The 26,482-nt window shown below is 37.9% G+C and overlaps 1 protein-coding gene across 1 annotated transcript; it reads right to left on the reverse strand.

The window, feature by feature from the left end:
• Positions 1-545: 545 nt before the first annotated feature.
• Positions 546-17,490, reverse strand: ccdc15.S (coiled-coil domain containing 15 S homeolog). Its single transcript, NM_001096685.1, has 10 exons — positions 17,215-17,490; positions 15,922-16,071; positions 13,523-13,723; positions 10,984-11,094; positions 10,484-10,651; positions 7,341-7,460; positions 2,919-3,022; positions 2,045-2,221; positions 1,390-1,538; positions 546-1,049 (listed from the first exon to the last, which is right to left on the reverse strand). The coding sequence occupies exons 1-10, from the start codon at positions 17,407-17,409 to the stop codon at positions 976-978; spliced, it is 1,449 nt and encodes a 482-aa protein (NP_001090154.1). The 5' UTR covers positions 17,410-17,490; the 3' UTR covers positions 546-975.
• Between the last annotated feature and the right edge of the window lie 8,992 nt (positions 17,491-26,482).

Here is a 26,482-nt window from a genome sequence, read left to right on the forward strand (position 1 = left end):
AGCCGCATTAATTAATATTAGTGGCAAAACAATGAGATTGGGTTTATTTAATGTGTAAATGATTTGTAATTTTCTTAAGCTGGCCATACACAGGCCGATAAAAGCTGCCCACAGACTGAGTTGGCAGTTTATTGGCCCATGTGTGGGGCCCTTTGACAGGCTTCCATAATCGATATCTGGCCAAAAGACGGCCCGATGTCGATCGGGCAGGGTTAAAAATACCGTTGGATTGTGATCGCATTTGTTCTTTGATGCGGTCCCGAGATCAACCCGCCCATATTGGCTGCATTATGACCTGATCGTTGGGGCATACGATCAGTTCTGCCCGATATCGCCCACCTCAATGTGGGCATATCGGGGAGAGATTGGCTTGTTTGGCGAAATCGCCATGGACCTCTACGTGTACGGCCAACTTAAAAGTATAGTGATTCAAATTAAGTACATTTGCACATACACCTCTACAAAAACACAAAATGAAACAATGTAGTCTATTAAACTACAGAACCTTGTAAATGATCAATATCCAAGGACACTACAATGAATAATATCGTTTTCTTGCTTTTAATATATGTTTGATCAGCTCTAGGATAACAATGAAAACAAAGTTCAACTCACTCAATTAGTTTTTATATAAATATAGGTCAACCATGCATTTTTGAGAAAACACTAAATTATTCCACAAGAAAGGTAATTAGAATCACTTAGAATGACTTCCTTAGTGAAAACATTGGTGATATTTTTAAATATCAACCGAAGTGGTAAACTTAATAGATGTTGTATGTATTATTGTAAACATTTTGTAAACCTCGAACTAGGTTTATATCTATTTTTATTACTTAATTCATGTAAATAAATTCTATCTAAGACAGAGCAGTTCTAGAAAAGACTAAAGATCCAATAAATAAGATGTGCAATTTAAATTATTTCAGGCACTTGTCCATGTTTTTCTGTTTTCTGCAGAAGTGATGCTACCGGTTAGAATCTGGAGCTTAAATTTCCATCCCACATGTCATGCGAAGAGATCACAGACTGTAAGGCTCGAACATAGGCTGCAAAATAAAATATAATTTCTTAAACATTTTTCCACAACACTGGAAATTAAAGTCCTGAACCTTACATTTCATTGTCTAAACCTTCTAATTTTACTTCTTGGTCATACCAAGCACCTGTAAATGTGTTCTCACTGGCACAACTGCTTCTGTCCCTAACAAAACTTAGCACTCCCTCTACCAATATACCAAAGCTGGCCAAAACATCAGAACAGTATGATAGGGAATTCCTATAAACATGATTATACTGCACTTACTGCAAAAAGGTCATTCAAATAAAAAATATTCTTGCATGAATGGCAGTAGCCACTAAAATAGACATTACTAGGAGATCATTTACCTTTTGGATTCTTGTAAAAAACACAGTTGTTTGCACACGTGTCTGGATGTGACTCCCAAAAATTTGAGCCACAACAACATAATGGTGGCAATTCAATTTTATGCAGTTGAATCTTTTCCTTCATCTGCGCTCTTAAAGCTGCAACATACCTAAAGAAGAGAATTTGCAACACAGATATCAATAATCAGTACTGTACTTTGCATGTAAATGATTAAGAACAGAGATAAAACATAACAAAACCAAAGTATATAAATTATACTTATCAAGTTTGAGGATTTCATACTAATTAAATTGACATTGAAAAGATTGTCAACATTTTTTAGTGGCATAAGGCTAATGTCACATGAAGTGGTATCTTCACCAGAGACAGTCTTAAGATTTAAGGGGTCTGTATAAGAATGAATTGGAAACAAACATTTGGATGAATGCTCAAAAGAGAAACCTGGCTAGCTAATGATTTCCCATAGGCAAAGATATTGAGCCAATACATGAAGATGGGTCCCACAGTAGTGTGTCCTTGCTAGATAACATTATATAGGTATGTGAAATAAGGCACTGGTGTGGCAATTCTCAGGATGGATATTATTGTTATTATTATAAAAGATAATATATTGCCAGTATTAAAGACTCCAGAAAGACAAAAGGGGAAAATTACCGAACGTATTCTATGTTCCTCTGTGTTTTCTCTCCATTTTCTGGTTGTTTTTCTGGCTCATTGTGAAGATTTGACAACTCAGTTTGCTTTTCGTGTAAATTTTCATTGACCTGGTCTGCTTCATCAAGCAATTGCTGCTCCTCTATTTGCCTTTGGAATTCTCGCTCTCTTTTAATTCTGTCAGGATGAAGAAATGTGAGCATGTTATGCTTACAACTATTACCCTACAGCTTCTAGGATTACAAACAGAGACGTGAGGAGGAACTGAAATAATTGCTCTTGGATTGTGGTAGAATATACTTATATATTTGTGTCAGTAAGTAAAATCACTGGGTTTAAAGGGGTCAAAATCCTAATTTTACTTATGTTAGCTACTAATTGTCAAGACATTTCCTGTATTAACCTGTTACAAATTCTGTGTTGTTTTCAAGTAACTATACATTTTTCTTGTTTTTTTTTTAAAGGGGTGGTTCACAGTTAAGTTAACTTTTACTATGTAATAGAATGGCTAATTCTAAGCAACTTTTCAATTGGCCTTCATTTTTTATAGGTTTTGCATTATTTGCCTTTTCCTTCTGAATCTTTCCAGCTTTCAAATGGGGGTCACTGATTCGAAAAGCAAATGATTTTCAAAGCTACAATTTTATTGGTATGGCTGCTTTCTTTCTTTCTTTTTTTTCTATTCAGGCCCTCTCATACCAGATTGCTGAAACTGCAAACCACTGCTAAATAAAAATCTAAATAATCCAGAAACCACAAATAATAAAAAATGAAATATGAAATATATCTCAGAATATCACTCTCTACATCATAGTCAAAGTTTAATGTGTCCATAAATCTTTGTTTTCCAGATATCTCATATGGAATCAATTACTTTTTAATTTTCTTCTCATGCTCCTTTTGCCTTTTAATTTCCTTCACTTGTTCTCTTTCAATGTCCATAAACAGTCGTCTGTACATGAGATACTGGTTTTGCCGCTAAAAATGAATAAGATGCAAATAAATTATTAAAAAATCAAAGATTTCTTCAGAAATTATTATTTATTTTATTAGTTTGCAGTTATTTCATTTGAAGTCGAATCAGCAATGCATTTATATACTCTCTGAATTGCTGCTCTGAAATCAGTGCTGCAGCATTCCACATGAGATTTGAAATGAGAAATGTTTCATCTACAGGGATTACCAGGAGATACTGCTAAAAGGCAATAACATTTTTTATCCTGGCTCTGGGTCTGAAACACAGTAGAGAACATGAGCAAATGTACTAAAGTACTAAATAGGTAGTATAGCCACTAGAAACACTTACTGCAGGCCACCCGCAAAACCATGGGTGCAAGATAGTATGGCTATCTTGCTCGCAAATAACTACCCTAGACTTAAAAGAAAAAATACAAAAGACTTACAAATACAAGATTTATTTGAAATGAATTCAGTCAGTTGGACTAATTGCACAGATTGAAAGTAATCTATCATACTTGTAAGAACCATTTCATGTCTCACCTTAGGTTCATAGTGTAATGCAACCTCTATCTAGAGTCCTGCATAGGATCGGATTCTGGAGAATACCCCCAAAGAGGTCAGGTTTTGGGCTGGAAGTTCCTGAATCCGTGACTGTGCAGGTGGACTGCGGGTACTCTGGGTTACCTGGCTAAAGTGCGCATAACAGGGTGGCAAATTGGGTTGGAACTCAGCACAGATCTGACTGACTGGACCCATGCAGGTCTATACCTCCCTCAACTTGTTACATTGTAAAGTTGGATTCTGGAACTTTTTTGCTTTCATGTACTGGGGATCATTAGTATCGTTTGAACTTCTTTAACCCAAGTTAACTGTGTAACTATATGGCATTATAAAGTATTTTCAGCTCAAGGATAAAACAATGCACTAGATATTTTTGAAGTTTTAAAATGTGGTAAACAGTAGCTTACATTATAAACTAGGGGACCCATTAATTTCACACCAGAATACTGCTTGATACTAAAACTGCAATTACACACACAGTATAAGTTCCACAAATATGACACTCAACTGCAAACAATTGTCTATATCTGGACAAACACTGTAACAGGACATGGCTGATTATTACACAATGCATCTCAGTTGGCAGAGGTATTTAAAATGTAACTCTAAATCTTGGTAAATACCAGACTACAATGGAAGATTAATTATTGGAATTTAAAAATATTGTTATGACATTTGCAAAATTAATAGTTTTTAGTCACTCACAGGATAAGCATCCATAATAACAAACATGGCAGAAAGGTCATTTATGGAAGGCTGGACAAATTTCTCTTAAAGCTATGACCCACACCCAGCAATGTGAAGTAGAACAGTGGCTACGGGCCCAAATATATACAGTGGTGTGAAAAACTATTTGGCCCCTTCCTGATTTCTTATTCTTTTGCATGTTTGTCACACAAAATGTTTCTGATCATCAAACACATTTAACTATTAGTCAAACATAACACAAGTAAACACAAAATGCAGTTTTTAATTGAGGGTTTTTATTATTTAGGGAGAAAAGAAATCCAAACCTGTGTGAAAAAGTAATTGCCCCCTGAACCTAATAACTGGTTGGGCCACCCTTAGCAGCAATAACTGCAATCAAGCGTTTGCGATAACTTGCAACGAGTCTTTTACAGCGCTCTGGAGGAATTTTGGCCCACTCATCTTTGCAGAATTGTTGTAATTCAGCTTTATTTGAGGGTTTTCTAGCATGAACCGCCTTTTTAAGGTCATGCCACAACATCTCAATAGGATTCAGGTCAGGACTTTGACTAGGCCACTCCAAAGTCTTCATTTTGTTTTTCTTCAGCCATTCAGAGGTGGATTTGCTGGTGTGTTTTGGGTCATTGTCCTGCTGCAGCACCCAAGATCGCTTCAGCTTGAGTTGACGACATTCTCCTTCAGGATTTTTTGGTAGACAGTAGAATTCATGGTTCCATCTATCACAGCAAGTCTTCCAGGTCCTGAAGCAGCAAAACAACCACAGACCATCACACTACCACCACCATATTTTACTGTTGGTATGATGTTCTTTTTCTGAAATGCTGTGTTACTTTTACGCCAGATGTAACGGGACGCTCACCTTCCAAGAAGTTCAACTTTTGTCTCGTCGGTCCACAAGGTATTTTCCCAAAAGTCTTGGCAATCATTGAGATGTTTTTTAGCAAAATTGAGACAAACCTTAATGTTCTTTTTGCTTAAAAGTGGTTTGCGCCTTGGAAATCTGCCACGCAGGCCGTTTTTGCCCAGTCTCTTTTTCTTATGGTGGAGTAGTGAACACTGACCTTAATTGAGGCAAGTGAGGCCTGCAGTTCTTTAGATGTTGTCCTGGGGTCTGTTGTGGCCTCTCGGATGAGTTGTCTCTGCGCTCTTGGGGTAATTTTGGTCGGCCGGCCACTCCTGGGAAGGTTCACCACTGTTCCATGTTTTTGCCATTTGTGGATAATGGCTCTCACTGTGGTTCGCTGGAGTCCCAAAGCTTTGGAAATGGCTTTATAACCTTTGAAATTGAACTCAGGTGTGATAAACCACAGTTAAGTTATTTTTTAACAAGGGGGGGCAATCACTTTTTCACACAGGCCCATGTAGATTTGGAGTTTTTTTTCTCCCTTTATAACGTAAACCTTCATTTAAAAACTGCATTTTGTGTTCAATTATGTTATCTTTGACTAATAGTTAACGGTTTTTGATGAGCAGAAACATTTAAGTGTGACAAACATGCAAAAGAATAAGAAATCAGGAAGGGGGCAAATAGTTTTTCACACCACTGTACATACATACATATATATTTTTGAACTTGCCACAGACAATATTCAGCAGAGCATTAATGTTTTCTCAGTGTTGCCTGACAGCAGTAGTGGTTCTACAGCATTTCAGTCAAAAAGGAAATCTTTTACGACAAACAATCATGGACATGAAACACATGGATGGCTGCTAGTTGAGAATAAAGCTCAGGGCTGTACAGTGGAGATTATTGGACCAAATGTGGCTTTACAGCCTCCTTGCTGGCCTAATGGATCCATTGACTTGCCATTACTATTTAATACAAATTGGACAGTGAGTTAACTAAATGCTCGGGGTCCAGTGTGTGCCTGAGCTGTTCTCTTTACTGGCCCTTCCAGGCCATAATCAACCTATGCCATTTAACCCTTACATGAAAAATTGCACTTTGGCTTCTCTGTACTGCTGTTCTCCTTTAATTTATCAGACATATGGCAGCCATAATTTTTCACAGGTTTAAAGGGGTGGTTCACCACTCAGCCCCTTTAAGGAAAAGCCAGCACGTCATAATTGGACTGCTTTCAGATAAGCTGCTGTTTCTTCTACTAAATGTAACTGAAGGAATCACTGCTGGATTTGGGTTTTTTTACTATTGAGTGCTAGTCTCATGTATACAAAAATAGTCATGCAATAGCCTCCTTTAGAGAATAATGGTTTGGCAACTGGGTATGACATAACTATCTACCCAAACAAATGAGTGAATGGTTTTAATAAGAATGTGAACCTCAATTTGTATCATCATCTGTAATCTTTAATTTTTACATTTACAGCATTGATGAAGCCATTCTGACTAGGCATTCATTTCCACAGATATAGAGCTCTTTCAGTTCATCTGCATTCATCAAGGGTCTGCATTTTTGGAGATGTTTCATCCAAAAGTTGGAAGTAGTTGGAAGATAGCATCAATACATTTGTCAACTGTGGCATTACAATGAAGTGTTTCATCAGCTGCTACGCAAAACGGTTCAAATACTGATTTGTACAGACAGAAATGGACTTATGTTTGAGCAAATAATATCCAACACACATTCTTTTAATATGCATTTGCTATATTCTGTAATAAAAATAGTACATTGCCTATTTAATCATAATAATACACAGTGAATTTATTCAGGGCTGGTTCTCCTATTACGGTAAAAAAAGCTCTAGCCTGATAAACTTTGTAGAACAGTGATGTGCCACCATGTCTACTGCATTTCCCAGGCATTCTTAGCCAGATGGACAGTAGACATAACCCAGACATTTAATATATTGTACCATACTAATGTATAGGTGTAAATCTAAATCTGCCAAGGTACCCAGAAGGGAAGAAAAATTACAGATAAGAGCTGCGCTAAAGAGTTCACCAGGTTGGTGCATTTTTTTGCTGCTAAAAAGAGCACTGGAACAAGGAAACAAGCATTGTGACTGAATTCATTAACACCCCTTCCCAAGTTAATTAGTCCTTTACTTGCCCATTTTGATGACACAAAATGAATTAATTTCAATTTCTTTGCACTCTTGCACTCACCTGCTTTCGGTTCTCCTCCTCATCAACACCTGGTCGAAGAACAAGTGCTGCACGGTAATCTGTGCTAAATGCTGGGGAAGGACCAGTGGGGTAAGACTCCTTCATTAAACGACTGCATGTCTGAAACACAGTAATGTTCAACACTAATGTTAAAGGGACAAACTGCCTTAATCTTAGCTTAGCTAATTATTAAGAAATATTAACCAAACAGTTTTTTTTTACATTATTGTTTCCAGTGAATCCTGTTGGATATGTATTTGTGAGTAAGAACTTCTAACTATTCTTTTGTTAGAGTAACCCCTTAAACTCGTTCATAGACTACAGGAGTACTGTAATTAAAGTATGATAAAAAGGATGGAATGGTAGAATGTTTCCTTAGCTCTGACAACCAGTATTTTCAAATCACAACAGTTAAATGCAATTATGGTCCAGAATAGTAATATTAGCTCCATTCACATACAAAGAATATTTAGTATATCGGGTGAACATTTCTTCAACCCCGGATATTCAATGTTTCCTTGCATGGTTAGCCAGTTAAGAATTAAGAAGAGCCCTGAATAAATATTGATCGTCTATGTGGAAATCTAAGAGCTACTACCCATTTGGAAAAGGGACAAATTAGGTGCAGCCTCAGCTTCCATCTGTCCTTAATTATTTTTATTAACACGTGTATACAGTATAAATACCAACAGATAGATGTATACATTAAACATACAAAACCAACCCGAGGTAAATAAAGGGTAGTTTGCTTATAAGTTTTTTGTGTAGTTATGTTATAGAATGGCCTGTTTTTAGCAGATTTTTTAATTGGTCTTCATATCGTTTATAGTTCTCGAATCATGTGGCATCCGCTTCTGCCTCATTTCAGCTTCTAGTTTGAAAAGCTATTTGGGTGACAGATGTAACTGACCCCTCTAACCAAAGAAAAACTGTTTCCCAGTGTGGACAGAGTTTCTTCATTATTATTTATACACAATCCCCAATGCCTGGTTGCTAGGTTAAATTGGCCATTATCAACCAGAAAAAGTTCCAAAATGGACAGCTGCTAAAAGAAAAAGTCATATAAAGAGTTATGTCAGCCTATCAATAAAGAACATCAAGCAGCAAATGTTGTACACGTTAAAACCACATCAGGTTATTTATAATGTCCTAATGAATTTGATTTAACGCTACAAACTAACACATAAATCTTTATATGACTTAACACTGTGGTGATTACTTACTAAAACCTTAATTTTTCTGGTCAGGATTTTTAAAGGTGCAACCATTTTTTATGAAAAAAAATATACAAATTTTTCGAGACTTATTATCCCCCGAGGCTGCTAAAAGTCAGAAGAAAGAAAACACTCCATCTCAAACCTGTCAAGGTCATGTAGTAGTCAATGGCAGATGTCCTTTTTACAATTCCCGCACTGATTTTTCAAATTATTTTATTGATAAATAAGGTAAACTTGTGGATGGGAGTTTGGTCAAATTTGTTTTACTAAAATAATGAGAACATTTGAGTTTTAGTAAATAACCCCCTATGACTTAACATCAGTCTAGAATGTAGGAGGAAGGGACATTGTGAGCAACTAAATTGGCAGTTCCAAAGTACAAGGCACAATGATAAGTTTGGATGCCAATTACTGAAATAAATAATTTGAAGGTTCAAGAGAGCAGCAGTAGCACTATCTATAGGAATAATATTTCCTATCTTTTCAACTACCCTGTAAGAACACACAATAGTTAATCTCTATCAGACGGAAAAAAACAAAACAACCCTGCAGTGTACACAAAGTTGGTTAGCCATGTATTTGTATAGGATATACACCACTAATTAGAAATTAATCCATATATTTGGACAAACAATTGTACAAATAACCATACATAGTAAATCTCTAAATTTGAGGGGGTAAAAACAGTCCTACCTACCATGCTCTGAAATGCCTTCACTGTTTGGATTGCAGTTATGATATTGTGAGTGTTTCTAATATAATATAATGACTAATTTATAAACATATAAGCTACACCCTACAAGTGTAGTTGCTAATAACAGTCATTGTTTTTATTACAGCTTGCTGTAGAATTCTAAACTGAATTGCTGAATGGTTAATGGCACACCTGAATTTAACACCTTCAGTATTAAAGGAGAACTAAAGTTAAAATACAAATACAGCTCAAAGTATTAGCCAGTATGTTAAGATCTGCTTACAAGAAGCTTTTCTACAAGTGAGTTTCCTTGTGAAATTATTCTGAAATCGAATTCTAAATTATTGGCAAGTAGATAGAAAGTATATCACATCAGTCTCTTAATAAAAATCCCCATCTCAGGGCATGCACATGCGCACAACCATTCCCCTGTGCCCTGGGCATGCGCAATTGAATGCTTTCCCTGTGCAGCGAAGACATTCAAGTCACATGACACCCATCGTCATAATTATCAATGCTTGGTCCGTTCTAACTTTGTGCTTTAATCGTTGGTTAAACACATGAATAAATGGAATACTGATTACAGACCTCAGTCAGACAAAACACGCAGCCTTTCCTCCCGTGTTCGCAAATCGCAACACTATCTTGTAAGCGGAGCGAGAGCGCTTTTGTTACCAAAGCAACGCAATGCTGTTCTTAACTCCCGCTCCGCTTACAAGAGTGTTGTGAACAGGGGAGGAAAGGCTGCGTGTTTTGTCTCACTGAGGTCTGTAATCAGTATTGCATTTTTTCATGTGTTTAACCAACGATTTTTCAAACACAGGGAAGTCAGTGGGGATCTAAGTTTAATGGGGGAAGTGACATATAGACTTACAAACATGGCGCCCGCTAAATTATTGAAATATAGATAAAGTTTGGAACGTGAGTAGAGCTTTTAAGAGGATCAGAGAGAAAATCGAACCCAGCGTTTCAGGACAGGGGGTAATTGCCAACATTTTGGGATCGTTTTGTAATTTTGCCTTTCCTTCTCCTTTAAACCTAGACCCTCAGTCTTCATTGGAAACGATAGCTTTAATTTCTGGACTAAACAGAATCGATTTTACCTATTCCATGATTTTTCTTGTTAAAAAAAAATAAAGCTCTTGTAAAAACACAAAATCCCCCCACCCCAAATTTGAACTTACTTAATGACAAGCAAGCAGCATTAAAATAATGTATTAAATTAAACTCACAGGCTTCAAAAGATTCTTAGAAGTCTTAATATATCCCATCTCTGACAAGGGGGCATCTGAGTTCTGCGCCAGTAGTTCCACTGGGAGGTCATGATATCCAGTCAGGAACAACTCTTCAAGATCTTCTTCAGTCTGGTGCATGACAGTGGATTGCCGAGATACTGGATTCTAACAAATTGTACAAAACAAATTGTAGTGGTAAAAGCTGACAGTAAAGTCTTAAGACCTAAGCATTAGAAAGAGATCATCAAATTTTATGTAAACATAACATTCCTAACCAACCTAATGATCAGTGAAAATGTATACCCTTAGCTTTTGAGGTAAAAATTATGGGATTCTCTTATGATTTACTGTAAGGCAAAAAAACATCATGTTCAGCCTCAGAGAAACAAGACATTTTTTATAAATATTAAGTCATGTACAATATTCTATTACTTGGTGGCAGACAGGCTACTACGGGGTTACATCAGATTTAAGTTATTAGAAATTACAGTACTCACATCTCTAGTGGGTGAGACCTTCCAGATGCCACCAGGAAGAGTTAACTCATCTCCCTCCACAGTCTTCAAGGCTGCTAGTCTGTGTCTTACATGCTTCATAGTCTTGCTTAGCTACCAGAAAGCAAACAATTACTTTTCAGTACAATTCATCTCATAAAAAAAAAAAAAATTGTTGTATTCAGTTTTAATAGCTATAGTACTCATGTAACAGAGCACAAATTCGATTTTCAGTAGAATGTTTGCGTTTTTATTAATAATACCCAACACAAGGTAAAACCATTCTAACAAACAGTACGCATCTGTTCATTGAGCTCTTCCAAATAAACGGATTAGCAACAAATGTCCTATTTTATTTCATTCCAAAATTTTTACATTTTGTATAAAGTCATGACTCCTTCTTAGGCTTCTGTTCAATGGCAACCAAAGCTGCTGCTGCTGACAGGCGGATGTTACAACATCTAAAGCTGTAACTGGTCCGTTAACACTCGTATTTGCAAGAAAATAGATTACACTGGAAAAACAAGAATTTGGAGTGATGCAAAAGGAATAAATGATCATCCATCCGAGAAAATCTTCTACATGACCTTGACTGGTTTGACTTCCTCTCAGCCTAAGAAATGTGGAGGGGAGCTCAAGTGAAGGAATAGAGGAAAAAAAACGTAAAATTTCGAATGTTTTTTTTGGCTACTTCGACCATCGAATGGGCTACTTCGACCTTCGACTACGAATCGAACGATTCAAACTAAAAATCGTTAGACTATTTGACCATTCGATAGTCGAAGTACTGTCTCTTTAAAAAAAAAAACCTTCGACCCCCTAGTTCGCCACCTAAAAGCTACCGAAGTCAATGTTAGCCTATGGGGATGGTCCCCATAGGCTTAGCTATCTTTTTTTGGTCGAACAAAAATCGTTCGTTCGATGGATTAAAATCCTTTGAATCAAACTATTTTTCATTCGATCGTTTGATTGAACGAATATCGTTAAATCCTTCGACTTTCGAAGTATTTAACTTCGACAGTCAAATATCGAGGGTTAATTAACCCTCGATATTCGTCCATAAGTAAATTTGCCCCAAAGTCCATCAAGTTCAACCCTTCCAAATGAAAACCCAGCATCCATACACACACCCCTCCATACTTTCACATAAATTATAAACACTCATACCTATACTAACTGTTGCACTTGTGGATTGCTCATTTGCTTTAGGAATACAATTTATATATAGTTCACTGTAATTGTAAAAGGTGCCATTCAGGCTTTTTTAGTGCCCACTCTTCACAAATTAACAGTCATCTCATTTTTGGTTTTGCTAGCCCTTTATGACCATACACAAAAAAACTTTTACTTTCCAACTTAAACTCCTGTTAGGTGAGTCAGCTTTGTTTCTTCCTTGGGGAGGCAGGGCACTTTTAGAAAATAAGAAAAATAACAATTCGGTATACGGTATTCCCTTAGTTATTAATACCTTCCACTAAGAAGGATATCCTGTGCCAATCAATGCAGTTAACTGATTACAATTAATCAATAATTACATAAATACCATTTTCCACATATATCTTATTGAATTACACTGCATGATGCAAAATTTGAAAACTCTTTGGGGAGAAAATGTGCCACTGTCAGGCTAAAGTCTGCACCAGGCCCTCCTTCATGGGATCAGATTGTTGGTCTGTGGGCTTCATCAGTCATGAGTAACGTTAATATGCAACCATGCACCAAAGCAGAGGTAACATTTGGAGAATTTTTAGGTAGGCTAGATAAATTATAAATACAGATTCCACCTATTCATGATTATAATTGCAAAATCCCATGCAAACAATTATATTTGAGGCTATAGATATGTATATGGTGTTTATTCCTGTAAAAGTAGCCTTTTAGAATACTTCCAAATGTATCACATGTAACATCTTAGGGGGTTTGATTAAAATAATAAAATTATATAAAAATAATAAAAATTGATAACATGATAAAATAATATCATACAAAGAAGTCTATGAAACATATAGGTAGGAGGAGAGACTACCATAATACCTTAGAGGGCCGACAGCTAAACATCCTTGATATAAAAGCACTTAACCTAATATAAATTAAATTAAATGTAATTTCAAAATACATACAGAAGCCTTTCAAGCCTGAGATTTCATATAACCCAGAATTAAACAGGATAAAACAAGAGCTTGACTCCAGTATCATACACAGGAATAATTTAAGTTTTCTACTGTGAGTTGCAATACCAGTTAGTTTCTACAAAAATAAATTGTAACATGCCCAGCCACATTAAAATATCCATGCATTATAGCAAGTGCACATAGCTGTGTGATATCGGGCAGTCACAACTGCAAGTAAAAAAGCAGCACAACACTGCAACCTTGTGGCAGACAAGTCTAAAGAAGGGAAGGAAGCAAAAGGAATACATAGAAAATTTATGGCCATATTCTACTTAAGGCCGTCCTAGGGTACTCTTTAATAGCAAAACAGTTTTCCCACAATGCTTCAACCCCATCACAAATGAATACAACCAACATTTAAAAGCACTAACCAAGTGTGTATGGTTTTTAAGTAATTTATTTCTATTTTCATTTTCCTCCTCCTCTTCATGTATTTTTTGGGTTGAAACCCACTGGGAACAAGGACTACAAATGGCAACCTTTGTATTTCGGTAAGTACAGGTATTCTTTTTCGGACTCAAAAGCACTGCAGCCTCACATGATTGTTTCAAAGCAAAACCTTCCTTCATAATCTGAAAAAGAAATAAGACAATACCAGTTATTTTTGCATAACCTTATTTAAAGAAACCGTAACACAAAAACATTTTAAGTAAAATATCCCTGGTGGCCCCCTCCAATAATACTAACCTGCTCAAAGTTTGCTATTTTAATGGTTTATTGAAATTACAATGATACAATTCTACTTCCAGTTGTGCAGTGTCTTCTGAAATAGGTATGGAGACGTCCTCAGCTACATCCTACATTCACACGCCACATCTCTTAGCCCAATCGCTTCTAAAACCAGAAGTAAGTTTCTAGTTAGTTTTCCAGAAGGGATTTTTAGCCTGCTTTGTAACAGTTCTTCTCATTATTTTCATTTGTTTCATCTAGGTTCGGTTGCCATTTTAAGTCGATAAAAGCTGGGAGCAGTGAAGACACGAGCGATATGATGAAGGACTTCTGTGGTTCTTAGAGAATTTATGGCTGACCTCTATAGCACCACAGCAACTGACGTCTGGTTTCAGAAACAGAGCTGGGAGATGTGGAGGATGTAGCTGAGGGCATGTCATCCTATTTTTGAACAAAAGTCCAAAAATATATTCACAGTCAATACTCTCAAAGTTAAAAAATCACTCTTTATTTAGCATAAATATTAAAAAGTAGGCATACAGACCAATTGATGCTCTGCCTTACGCGTTTCGCACCCACAGGCACTTATTCATAGGCATTACTGTTGTTACATTTGGTCACAAAATTTATACCCCAGGAAATCCCTCCCCAAACGTTAAAACCAATCACGTGTTGCCACCTCCTATTTTTGAAGGCAGTGAGTAACCAGAAGCATATATTAATTATAGCATTTTTAAAGGAGAAGTAAAGGTTAAAAGTAAGTAAGCTTTATCAGAAAGGTCTATATAAATACACGAGTAAACCCTCAAAGTAATGCTGCTCTGAGTCCTCTGTCAAAATAAACACATCATTTATTTCCTTTTATTGTGTACACATGGGCTTCTGTACCAGACTTCCTGTTTTCAGCATAAACCTCCAGGGCAGGGCTTGAGCATGCTCAGTTTGCTCCTCTCCCCCTCCCTCCTCCCATCCCTGCTGTAATCTGAGCTCAGAGCTGTATGTGAGCAGGGAAAGACTCAGGCAGGAAGTGATGTCAGCTTCTATCCTAAACAAACAGAGACAGTGTCTAGAGCTGTTTACTCAGGAATGGTAAACCATTCTGCAGAATAAATATAGCAGTCTAGCTTGCACTATTGTGGCTAATCTTTTGGCAATAAACTGTCTTGGAGCTTCAGGAGGTGGTACTTCAGGGGGCTATAAATTTTTTCTTAAAAATTCCTAGTATTTAACGTTACTAATAACATATTTAATGTTACTAGTATTTAACTATAGTAACGTATTTAATGTTACTAGGATTTAACTACATTGAAAAGCATTCCTTTTGTCAGAGAAAGAAGTACAACAGGACAGGGTATAATCGATTAGAAAGCTAATAAGTAAAAAGGTGTGCTTTGCCAAAATGCATACCCACAGCAGAAGGGATATATTGGCCATATACTACCAGAGAAGTAAGTTTAGTAATAACACTGCAGGGACCTAAAATAAAGGGACTTTGAGTCCATGTAACCACTGGCTTGTACACCTTGTACAAAGTATGAATGTAAGTTATCCTGTAGGGTAGCTGTACCATCATGCTCATGCTCCAATGCTACCCTTGTCTCTCCTTGCTGTTTTCTATCACTGCCTAATGCTCACTTCAAATATATATACTAAATAGAAGCTGTGAATGGGTGACACGGTGTAGCCTGGTGTCAAATGTGGAGAGAAGCACTGCAGCATACCAATTCTGTGGTTCAGGATTAACGTAGACACAAGTTAAAGGAAGGAAAATAGAAATAGCCATGCAACAGGATGTATTCAAACAATAGGTAGGTCCCATCATAGTTCACTGAAGGAACAAACACAGAGAAGTTTATGTTGCTGTACAAAGGGAAGTATTTTTATCTTCAATAATTTTGCTAGCTTTAAGGGTCACTCTCTCATTAAAAAAAAAATATACATCTACAAAAAAAACATTTGAAAAAACGCCACCTCCCATAAAGATATTTAATATAAGTCCAGTTAAAAGACTAGACATATGTTACATAAAGCTGAAAAACACAGTGATATACAGTGTAAATTAAAAAGCACAATAAGTATTATATAAAGTATGAGATCTTACTGCATCATAAGATTTTTGAAGTTGCTGTTTTTTCTTCAGTCTTGCATGTTGATTGACCCTACGCTTTACTTCTCCTTGAAAATGCTTTAACCGTTCTTGTTTTTCTTTTTCATACTGTAACAGTTGTTCTTCCAGTAGCTGAGCAGATACCTAAGGAAAATAATAATTGATTTGTTGCATTACGATGATGATGTAAGCCTGCCCTACAATTTTTCAGAGCCAACACCCCTCAACATATTAAACAGAGATAGCCATACAAAGACAGATAAAAGTTACCCATTTAGTCTTCCAGACCGAGTCAGCAGCTAATGGGCCAGCAGCACCAGCTGCTGGTAAGTTCTTCCAACAGGCCTGACTGCTGGGGCAAATTTCAAGAGCTACTCTTCTAAAGTTACTCTGCTTAGAAAACACCAAAGAAACCTCACATGACTCTTGTCAGGTCCTTTCGAAGCAGAGAATTTCCACTTTTTTGGAAGTTTTCTTACAACTGTCAGGCAGATCTGCAGAACTGACCAGCAGGTGGCACATTTGTTTTAATTAGATTATATCATAAGTGTAAAATTGCAAATCGATGTGTAAGGGTAGGACTTACAGAAGCGATTTTGTTGCGAGCGTCTGCATCCGACAGTCGTGTCGGATCAACGCTGCAAAACCATGTGACAATTCTATTACTTACTTGTCGCAGCGCGACGGATCGCGACAAAAACGCTCGTGGAGTCCTACTCTAAGGGCTGAACTCCATGGACGTCTTTTGTCAGATCATCTTGTGACGACAAAACGCAGAAGACAAGACGGATGTAGCCACACGATAAGACTGTCAGATGAAGACGCGTTCACATCCAACAAAAGTCGTGTCATGTTGGATGGAATCTAATTTTTTCCTGCGACTTTTCGTTCTGTCCCATTATATTTTGACGCCTGCAACTACATCGACTTATCTCCTGCGTTGTCGTTGCGAGACGATCCGACGAAAGATGCCATTGAAGTTCAGCCTAAGGAGGATTATCTGTGTACCATTAGTAATCTAATTATCTACCTAACAAATCAAAATAGTCAGATACCTTCAACATAACACTATTTATTGATTTCATGTTGAATGACCCTTTCAATATTTTTTTTTAGACCTGTCACTCAGTAAAGGAACTTCGATTTAACCTTTATCGAGTCCACGCCACTCAGAAGCCTTTTATACGGAGCATGGGGATGCCTTTCTTATCCTTTATGACAAATAATCCAAGCAGTAAATTGCTCCCTCTGCTGGACAACCAAAGCCCCCATGACCCCCAAACTCACCATGGCCCTGCCTTCGCATTCATAATGATCATTAGGGGCACATTCCACCCAGGCTCCCACTGGTGCAATTGCGCTTGGGTTCCTTTCGGCCAGTACTGCTTGGTTCACCACCAGTCGCGAAGGTTTAAATCTCACAGTGGCGGCAGGATTCTGTTTACGCTTTCCTTCCACCAACACTGAGACAGGCGGCGACATTTTCCATTCGCCGTACAGACTAACACTTTAAAACGGCCGCGTCCCCAGTGCTCACCATAGTAACAGAATAGCTTTCCTTCCTCTTTTGCTCACGTCCTGAGGTTGGGCTTGAGCTGAACACATGATTGGATTAAAGGTACGACAGACAAAAAATCCAGCCAATCCATAGAGAACTACGCCATTAAGACGCGCACCCTGATTGGTATAAAAACACTGTGACGTGACCTTTCCCGGGTTTCCCCGTTAGTCGGGCCTTGTGAGGTTTAGTTGAATGTTCGACAAGCTTGTTTTACATTTGTGACAAGCTTATAATACGCATACATCTACTGAGATTGCACGAAGCGTCCGCACGATATTTAATTCTATGAACAGGCAGTGCGCAAACTGTTTGCGCTGAGATGAGTGGATCAGGCGGCTCTTTAGTCGTCAGCCATTTTACTTGAAACAAGACGCCTGTCCTCTTATTTGAGCCAGTTCAGAGAGCTGCGTAAAATAGGGGAAATAACTTTTTTTCTCTTTTAAAGCTTGTTGCCCTGCCCAGTTTTCTTGACAATTGAAATCACAAATGTATCACACAGTGCTGGGGCACCTTTGGTCTCACAACCAGTGGAAGGGCTTTTGTAACGCTGTTTGAGTATTGCCTGAACTCCAAGTTCCTCCAGATGGGTTTAGACAGTGTCATTTTTGAGTTCCTGGGTCCAACCAATGTGCATGTGCTGTAACCCCCCAGCTGCTGTGGCACACAATGTATATACAAAATAGCAGGGCTGCCTCAAAATATGCATAAGGTGAATCTGAGCCCCAAGCTCATAGAACAGTGCTAAAAATTTAAGGCCACTATCGCAACATTTTAGAAAGTGCTAAAAAAAAATTTGAACAAGAAGTGTAGTGAAAACCTTTTGACCCTGCCATTACATACCAAACCTATTTTAGACACATCAGGTGTATAATTATTAAATAAAATGGATAAAAGATGTATTAACTATTAGGGTAGAACTACACGTTATGCTTCCGTGCCTTCTGACATGATGAGAGGAAACTAAGGCGTCACATCGGATGCACCAAATCTAATGTAATTAATACAAATGTCGCACGTAGACGCTGATTGCATCCAACACAACATGCAGCATTCGCATCCGACAGTCGTGTCAGATGCAATCAACTTCTATGTACAACATTTGTATTACTTACATTAGATTCGGCACATTCGACGTGACACCTGCGTTTCATTGCGTCAGAATGCTCAGAAGTAGTTCTACCCTTAGATTTTGTAGCATCCTACAGAAGCTTGTGCTGTTGTGTGGTGTTGTGCTGCATGGCATTATAAGATAAAATTGGACCCACAAAATCTCCAGTGTAGTTCTACCCTTATATTAAATCTGAGACAGCAGAATGTGCACTAAAATTGGGACCGCGCTGCAAAAAGCAGGACAGTTTGGATGTATGCACTGCTTTTATACATAATTACCTAGATATGCCAGTATGATCACTTCACAAAATGGACAATAACCCAAGGAATGCCAGTAGGATCACAACACAAATAAACAGTGAGCATTCCAATAAACCCAGACATGGTAGTAATATCACTGCATGCATATTGAGAACATTAGCCCCGTGCATTAACCCACCATGTCATGGCAGTAAGCAGTGTCAGACTGGGGTACTGTACCTAGGGTTGCCACCTTTTCTGGAAAAATATATTTACCTTTGTTCCCTATTAATAACATTGGGATCAGCCATCATTTTTACCGGCCAGGTGGCAACCTTTACTGTACCAGGGGCCTAGAATAGAAGTTTGAGCTCAAAGGCCCTAACTATATATGAAACAACAGTCCAACACCGATGGCAGCTAATTTTAAGCAGAAAACTCTGAGCAGATCAGTAACTGCTGAGGCAGCTCTCACACCACCCTAACCTGAAAGTTTAGCCACAATATTTATTTTATTAAGCGAGTGGAGAACATTAGAAAAATATGGACAGAAGAACTGCTCCCACCCCCTTACCTTTCAATTTAACCCTCGGCTCATAAATTTATTCAGCAGGAGAACAAATTATGTTTTTTTCAACTGCAAAAATCATAAACTCAGATGTCAAGATTTATTAAAGGAAAACTATACCCCCGAACAATGTTGGTCTCTATAAAAATATATTGCATAACAGCTCTTATGTAAAACCCTGCTTTATGTAAATTACAAATTTCATAATATACTTTTTTAGTAGTATGTGCCATTAAATAGAAAATTGCCATTTTAAAAAATAAGGGCCGTCCCCATACATGTTAGGTCACATGAGCCAATTAACAGACAGGGTTCTGTCTTTTGCTTCCACACTTCTTCCTGTTACAGTTAGAGTTGTAGAATTTCTGGTCAGGTGATCTCTGAGGCAGCACAGAGACCATCACAAAATGGTGGGTCAAGACAATAGATGTCAAAGGGCAATATTTACTTAAATATACAGTTAGGCCCATAAATCTTTGGACATTAACACAATGAATTTTAAATGAAATAACTCAAAAATAAGTCAAACTGCAGACTTTCAGCTTTAATTCAGTGGGTTGAACAAAAAGATTGCATAAAAATGTGATGAACTAAAGCCTTTTTTTTAACATAATCACTTATTTTTAGGGGCTCAAAAGTAATTGGACCATTGACTCAAAGACTATTTCATGGGCAGGTGTGGGCAATTCCTTCATTATGTCATTATCAGTTGATTTGAGGGGGGAGGGGTGCTTGTATGTGGATGATTTTGCTATGAACAGAAAACACGTGGTCAAAGGAGCTCTCCATGCAGGTGAAACAAGCCTGCCTTAAGCTGCAAAAACAGAAAAAACCCATCCGAGAAATTGCTACAATATTAGGAGTTGCAAGATCTATAGTTTGGTACATCCTGAGAAAGAAAGAAAGAAAGCACTGGTAAACCCAGCAAAGCAAAAATAACTGGACATCCACGGAAGACAACAGTGGTGGATGATGGCAGAATCATTGCTACGGTGAAGAGAAACCCCTTCATAACAGTCAGGAGGCATATGGATATCCAAGTCTACTATAAAGAGAAGACTGCATGAAAGTAAATACAGAGGGTGCACTGCCACTCATAAGCATCAAGAATAGAAAGGTTAGATTAGACTTTGCTAAAAAAAAATCTATAAAAGCCAGCACGGTTCTGGAAAAACATTCTTTGTACAGATGAAACCAAGATCGACCTCTACCAAAGTGATTGCAAGAAAAAAGTATGGAGAAGGTCTGGAACAGCTCATGATCCAAAGCATAACACATCATCTATAAAACATGGTGGAGGCAGTGTGATGGCTTGGGCGTGCATGGCTGCCAGTGGCACTGGGACACTAGTGTTTATTGATGATGTGACTCAGTACAGAAGCAAATGAATTCTGAGGTGTTCAGAGACATACAGTCTGCTCAAATCCAGCTAAATTCAGTCAAATTGATTGGGAGACATTTCATAATACAGATGGACAATGACACAAAACATACAGCCAAAGCAGCCCAGGAGTTTATTAAAGCAAAGAAGTGGAATATTCCTGAATGGCCAAGTCAGTCACATGATCTGAACCCAATTGAGCATGCATTTCACTTGTTGAAGACTATACTTCGGACAGAAAGGCCCACAAACAAACAGCAACTGAAAGCCGCTGCAGTAAAGGCCTGGCAGAGCATTAAAAAGGAGGAAATCCAGAATGTGGTGATGTCTAGACTTCAGGCTGTCATTGTCAGAAAAGGGTTTTCAACCAAGTATTAGAAATGAACATTTTATTTTCAGTTTTTTAATTTGTCCAATTAATTTTGAGCCACTGAAATAAAGTGTTTGGTTTCTCACATTTTTATGCAATCTTTTTGTTCAACCCACTGGATTAAAGCTGAATGTCTGCAGTTCAACAAGCATCTGAGTTGTTTCAATTAAAATTCATTGTGGTAATGTACAGAACCAAAATTAGAATAAAGTTGTCTCTGTCCAAAGATTTATGGGCCTAACTTTATATTCCAGTTTGGTAAGATTCTTCTTTAGGACTACTCATACGTACATCATTTTGTAGCATATATACAGTAGCTTTGATATTTCCCCTAGGTATAATAAGGGGGATGCCATTGTTAAGATGAGCCTTAGAGGGGAAGAACGGGGTATAATCTAACTGGGGACAAACTGTGATATAAACCTATCTCAATTTAGTCAAACAGGTATGCGTTTGTTTTTTTAATGGGGTCAGTTATCCCCATGTGAAAGCTGGAAAGAGTCAGAAGAAGAAGGCACGAAATTTAAAAATGATAAAAAAGACTAATTGAAAGAGCAAAATGAACGTGATTGTAAAAGTCAATGAGAGTTGTATTACACAAAATTTAAGGTATTTTTTAATTCGAGTTTAAGATTAATTCAAAATTTGGCAGACACAATGAAAATGATGGGTGGTGATATCACTCCAACTTGCGACGCAGCAGTAAAAAGTGACTGAAGTGTATCAAAGTCACATGACTAGGGGAACCTTGGAAACTGACAATATGTCTAGCCCCATGTCAAAATCTGTTGGCTCTTCTGAAAAACAGTGCAGAATCCTTCTAAAGCAGCACTATTAACTGATGCATTAAAAAAAGTGTTTTCCCATGAGAGTATCCCTTTAAAGAAAAACCTAAAAAATATGGGAATGCATGTTTTTTTTTACTTACAACTGCCTCCCCCACCCTTACAAATACTGCACCGCCTTCAAGTTCATAAATAAGCCATAAAATGTTTAACCTATAGCTTTACTGTGTGAAAAAAACGACACAAAATATTTATATCAAAAGATACAGTATATGTCCCGAGGCTTGAATGCAGTAAAAACAATTAGTTTATTATTACTCACATATTAAAAAACAGATACATACTGACCCCACATGGTTCACCTTACGTGTTTCGTACCCTCCGGCCGGAAGGTACGAAACGCGTAAGGTGAACCATGTGGGGTCAGTATGTATCTGTTTTTTAATACTGTATGTGAGTACTAATAAACTAATTGTTTTTACTGAATTCAAGCCTCGGGACATATATCTTTTGATATAAATAATTTGTGCTGATTGCCTTCTGAGCTGGGGCATGTCCCTCTGGCTGAGCTAGAAAATACAAGCAGCTGGATGAACTCCCAACCATATAATGATATTGAAAAAAACTACAGCCTAGGGTGGAAGGTGGCCTGCTCCATCTTTAAAAATTAAAAGAAAAAGCTGCATTAAAACAGATCTTTTATATACGTAGATGTACGATATATAATATAATTGATCTTAGGCTGTAGTGCTATTTCATGACTAAAGGCTTCTGTTACTTAGTGCCATGTATGTACTTTGTTTGGCATTAGTGATGACAAGAGAAAAGTGTATTTGTCAGAGACACTGGCTCATAAGCGTATGTCTAGTAACACTGTGTTGTGTCTAGTGCATGGTGCAAAATGTTGACTTAAAGAGTGAGTGTCCTGTGCCCTGCTTTTTCATAGTGCTCCAGAAGGTGATAGTGCCCCAGAGCCATGAGCTAACGTCAGGGTGCTAGGGTTCCAGTGTCAATGTAGCTTTGTGTTAATCCCAATGCCCAGTTCTGAACCTAAGAATTTAGGTCTCTGCAGGTAGTGTAATATGCACAAAAATGTGTTGAGTCATGGCGGTCAGTTTAAAGCTAGCTACATATGATACCAGAATTAATAGAAATACAAATGATTTGTATGTCAAAAAGAGTGCAGATATACCATAACCTGGATGAATGAAAATCTGTATAGTCATATTAATGTTTCTATTTATTTCATATTAACAATGCTGGTGCATTATGTTGAGTAGACATTCTGACGCTGTTATGAAACCATCACTAATGTCACAGGACACATAATTTTTTTATAGCAGGGATAACGTGAGAACAATAATTATTTACTGTGTGAAAAGCGAAAGAAAAAAAGGCTCCCTGTGGCCAGCCCAGTTCATTATTTTCACTTCAGGAGGCCACACTTTGTTCTGCCAGATAAATCATCCTGTACATTTTCTGAAATTACATACACACAGAAAAGTAATTCTTATATTGTATAGAGATCTTAATATGTAAATTATTTTGGGGCAGATTTCTCTTCATCCTGCTTTTTACTTTTTCCAATCAGTTTCCAATCAGTTTGATTTTAAGCAGTGTCTGACATCCTAAGAAACCCCTAAACACATGTGAAAGTTATGCCTTGGCAAGCAGTTTCATTCTTAGCACTGTTTCATGCATATTGGGGTTTGGCACTCTTTCAGCAACTGTCAGGAACTACCTAAAATTGATCACTGAACTATGCACTTGCAAGCTCCTGCGTTTACTTTGTGAGCCACTGGGGGCTTTTAGAGCTGGGGCTCATCAGTATTCCTGATATGCATTCAGCTTCTCTCCCTGCTACTCTCTTCCCTCCATCTACCTTGTTATTGTGCTTGTGATCAAGCAATTAGGGACCTTTATAAAAAGACTTACAGATTTATAAGGACTCACGTACAATGAGGGGCCTTGACATGGGGCCTTGACGTGGCACATGAGCTTACATATTTTGGCCAAAGTTTGGCACTAACACCTTATTTTTTGTAATGATTATTTTTAAAGGCAAACAGTGTGCAAATATAGGCTTTTTATCGTTTATAGCAGCTGGTTAACCCCAGACTGTAGGTTAGACTGTCACGTATGTCTCCCTAAATTCAGAACAAGTGCTAAGTTCCCTGGTCACGGCTTAATCTTCTGCCTGTAGCAGCTGCCTTTGCCTCGTTAGGAGCCCTCAGCTACTCAGATGCTGCCAGGTCTTACCTTGAGAGGAGCAAAGCAGATGTTCTGAATGAGCAAAGGGACACGTGCATTTCCAAGGTTTTGGACAGAAGGCAAGAGTTCAGGGAATAGACAAAAAGTGTGGAGTTCAAGCAGGGTCAGACAGGCAGTGGTCGGTACAGGCGGAGTTCAAGCAAGGTCAATCAGGCTGGAATCGGCACAGGCAGCGTTCAAGGAATAGTCAGGCAGGCAAGGGTCAATACTGGTAGAGTTCTAAATAGTCAGCCAGGCAAGCGTCAAGATTAGCAGAGTTCAGAATAGTCAGACAGGCATGGGTCAGGATCGGCAGAGTTCAGAATAGTCAGGCAGGCAAGGAACAAAACTGGAATCAAAACAGACAGAATTTGCACCCAGATACTAAATAAGTTAGATTTTACAATGGGCAATGACTACCAGCCCAAAGCCCCTTTAAATCTTCAAAATTTGCACCAAAAATCCGCACGCCACATAGAACCTGGAAGTGCGTGCTGCACTCCACATGAGAGCCAGCAAGTGGAGAGAGGATCACCACGGTGGGTGTCCCTGCCAGCACACTAGACCATCAGGGTGAGTCCTCACATAGACCAAGCGCTGGCACAAAGGCCTCTGTCGGGGTTAGACCAAGTGTTAGTGATTTTTTTCTGTTAGTGGCCTTTATAAGCCTGCTCCATGCAATTGTCCATTGCTTGATCATGTAAGCTCCAGAACCCGATCTAGCCTGTAATTCCTGTGATTCTTTGTTCATGTGTCCCCTGCCTGGTTCCTTTCTCCTGTTCCCAACCTGTACCTGACTCATGCTGCTGTGGCTTTCCCTAATTTGATTTTAGGCCTGTTGTTCGACCTGGCTTGCTTGCTTGCTGCTTGCCATTGACCTCCGCCTACCCTACGGATCCTGCCTGTCTCCTGCTAGCCCTGACCTTTTTGATGGAGGCTGCCCTTGTCTACCACTAGCCTCCTCACAGGCCTGTACTGGAACTTGTACATTTTGTTTTCTTTTTCCATTAAATATCTGTTGACTATATAATGGCTTCTGCTCCCTTTCTAGCTCACCATGGGTTACTCAGCACACAAGCTCCTATATACCAGTCACCCACCAGTGGCCAGACCCGACAGCAACATTGTCTAGTAGGACTTTTTAGCATCTTTGCACTCATTTCTTAACTTCTTAAAAGCTTTCATAGAGCATTAAATATAGTTCATGTCAGTGAAATTAACCCGTGTGGAGTGTGTAAATAATAATAATGATGATAACTAAATAAAACACAATATTATTTAATTTTGAAGGGACTGTTTTTCTCTGATTAAACCCTGAGCTTTATTATTATGTTCTTTTTGTCTATTTGACCTTCACCAGATGCTTGGATGCTCTCTTACTCTTCTTTCATTCTTAATGTCATGCAGGTTATATTGTTTGATGTAAGCTAGCCTGCATTTTTGCCTTTTTATCGTGTTGTCTGTCCTTATATTGCCTCTTCTTAAACTAACATCTGTGCCTTAAAACAACACTTCTGTTACTCCACAATAATACTTGTCATTGTAAGTGTTATGGTGGGAGAAATAGCCCTTGCCTGATTCTTTAAAACCTGATACTTAAATTATTCAACTATGACATCTGGTTGATTATTCAACCTGTATCTCAAAACAGACCAGCAAGACATTTTTCAGTATAATACAATGCAATACGTTATATACAGAATATGTAAAACTATATTGTAATGGTGAAATTAAATACTTAGGATAATGCAGTGTAATGCAACTGCAAATCTCCAACATCTCCACAATCCATGATAATCAGATAATAAAGAAAGTTGATAGATATGTGTATTTGTCTCTCTCTGTCAACACCCTATACCAAATCTTGCTTATTTTCAACCATTGTAGCATTTACAACGTCTTTTTTCAGGGTTTTGCAATATTTTTTATTGGCTCAGAGATTACCAGAAGGAAAAGACAGTAAACAAAACTAATGAATATAGCATACCATGGGCAATCTGCTAAGGAAACAATTTTTAGCTTTTATGGAGTGTGAACGCTCCTGGGGATATAATACTACCATGCCATTTACAGCCATGTGCAGAAAGGGAATTCATCAATATCTGAAGAAAATATTGCAAAGGACATGTAATATAGATGAAATAGTGCACTAGAATTGATGTTACTGTAGTTTGCTCAAAATACAATTTATTGAATATAATGAATGAAGTATCTTCAGCATAAAGGAGTTACATTATAAAACATTAAATTCTCTATAAATAAATGCTGGTGATATATTTTTTGGTTGTCT

This window comes from Xenopus laevis, chromosome 7S (genome assembly GCF_017654675.1).
Source record: "Xenopus laevis strain J_2021 chromosome 7S, Xenopus_laevis_v10.1, whole genome shotgun sequence".
NCBI classification, from domain to species: domain Eukaryota; kingdom Metazoa; phylum Chordata; class Amphibia; order Anura; family Pipidae; genus Xenopus; species Xenopus laevis.

Coding starts and splice junctions, on each gene's coding strand:
- ccdc15.S (NM_001096685.1), bottom strand. CDS start 17,409: ATGTCGCCGCCTGTCTCAGTGTTGGTGGAAGGAAAGCGTAAACAGAAT. Junction 1,539..2,044: donor AGGAACATAGAATACGTTCG/GTAATTTTCCCC, acceptor TCTCTTCTTTAG/GTATGTTGCAGCTTTAAGAG. Junction 1,050..1,389: donor TTTTTACAAGAATCCAAAAG/GTAAATGATCTC, acceptor TTTATTTTGCAG/CCTATGTTCGAGCCTTACAG.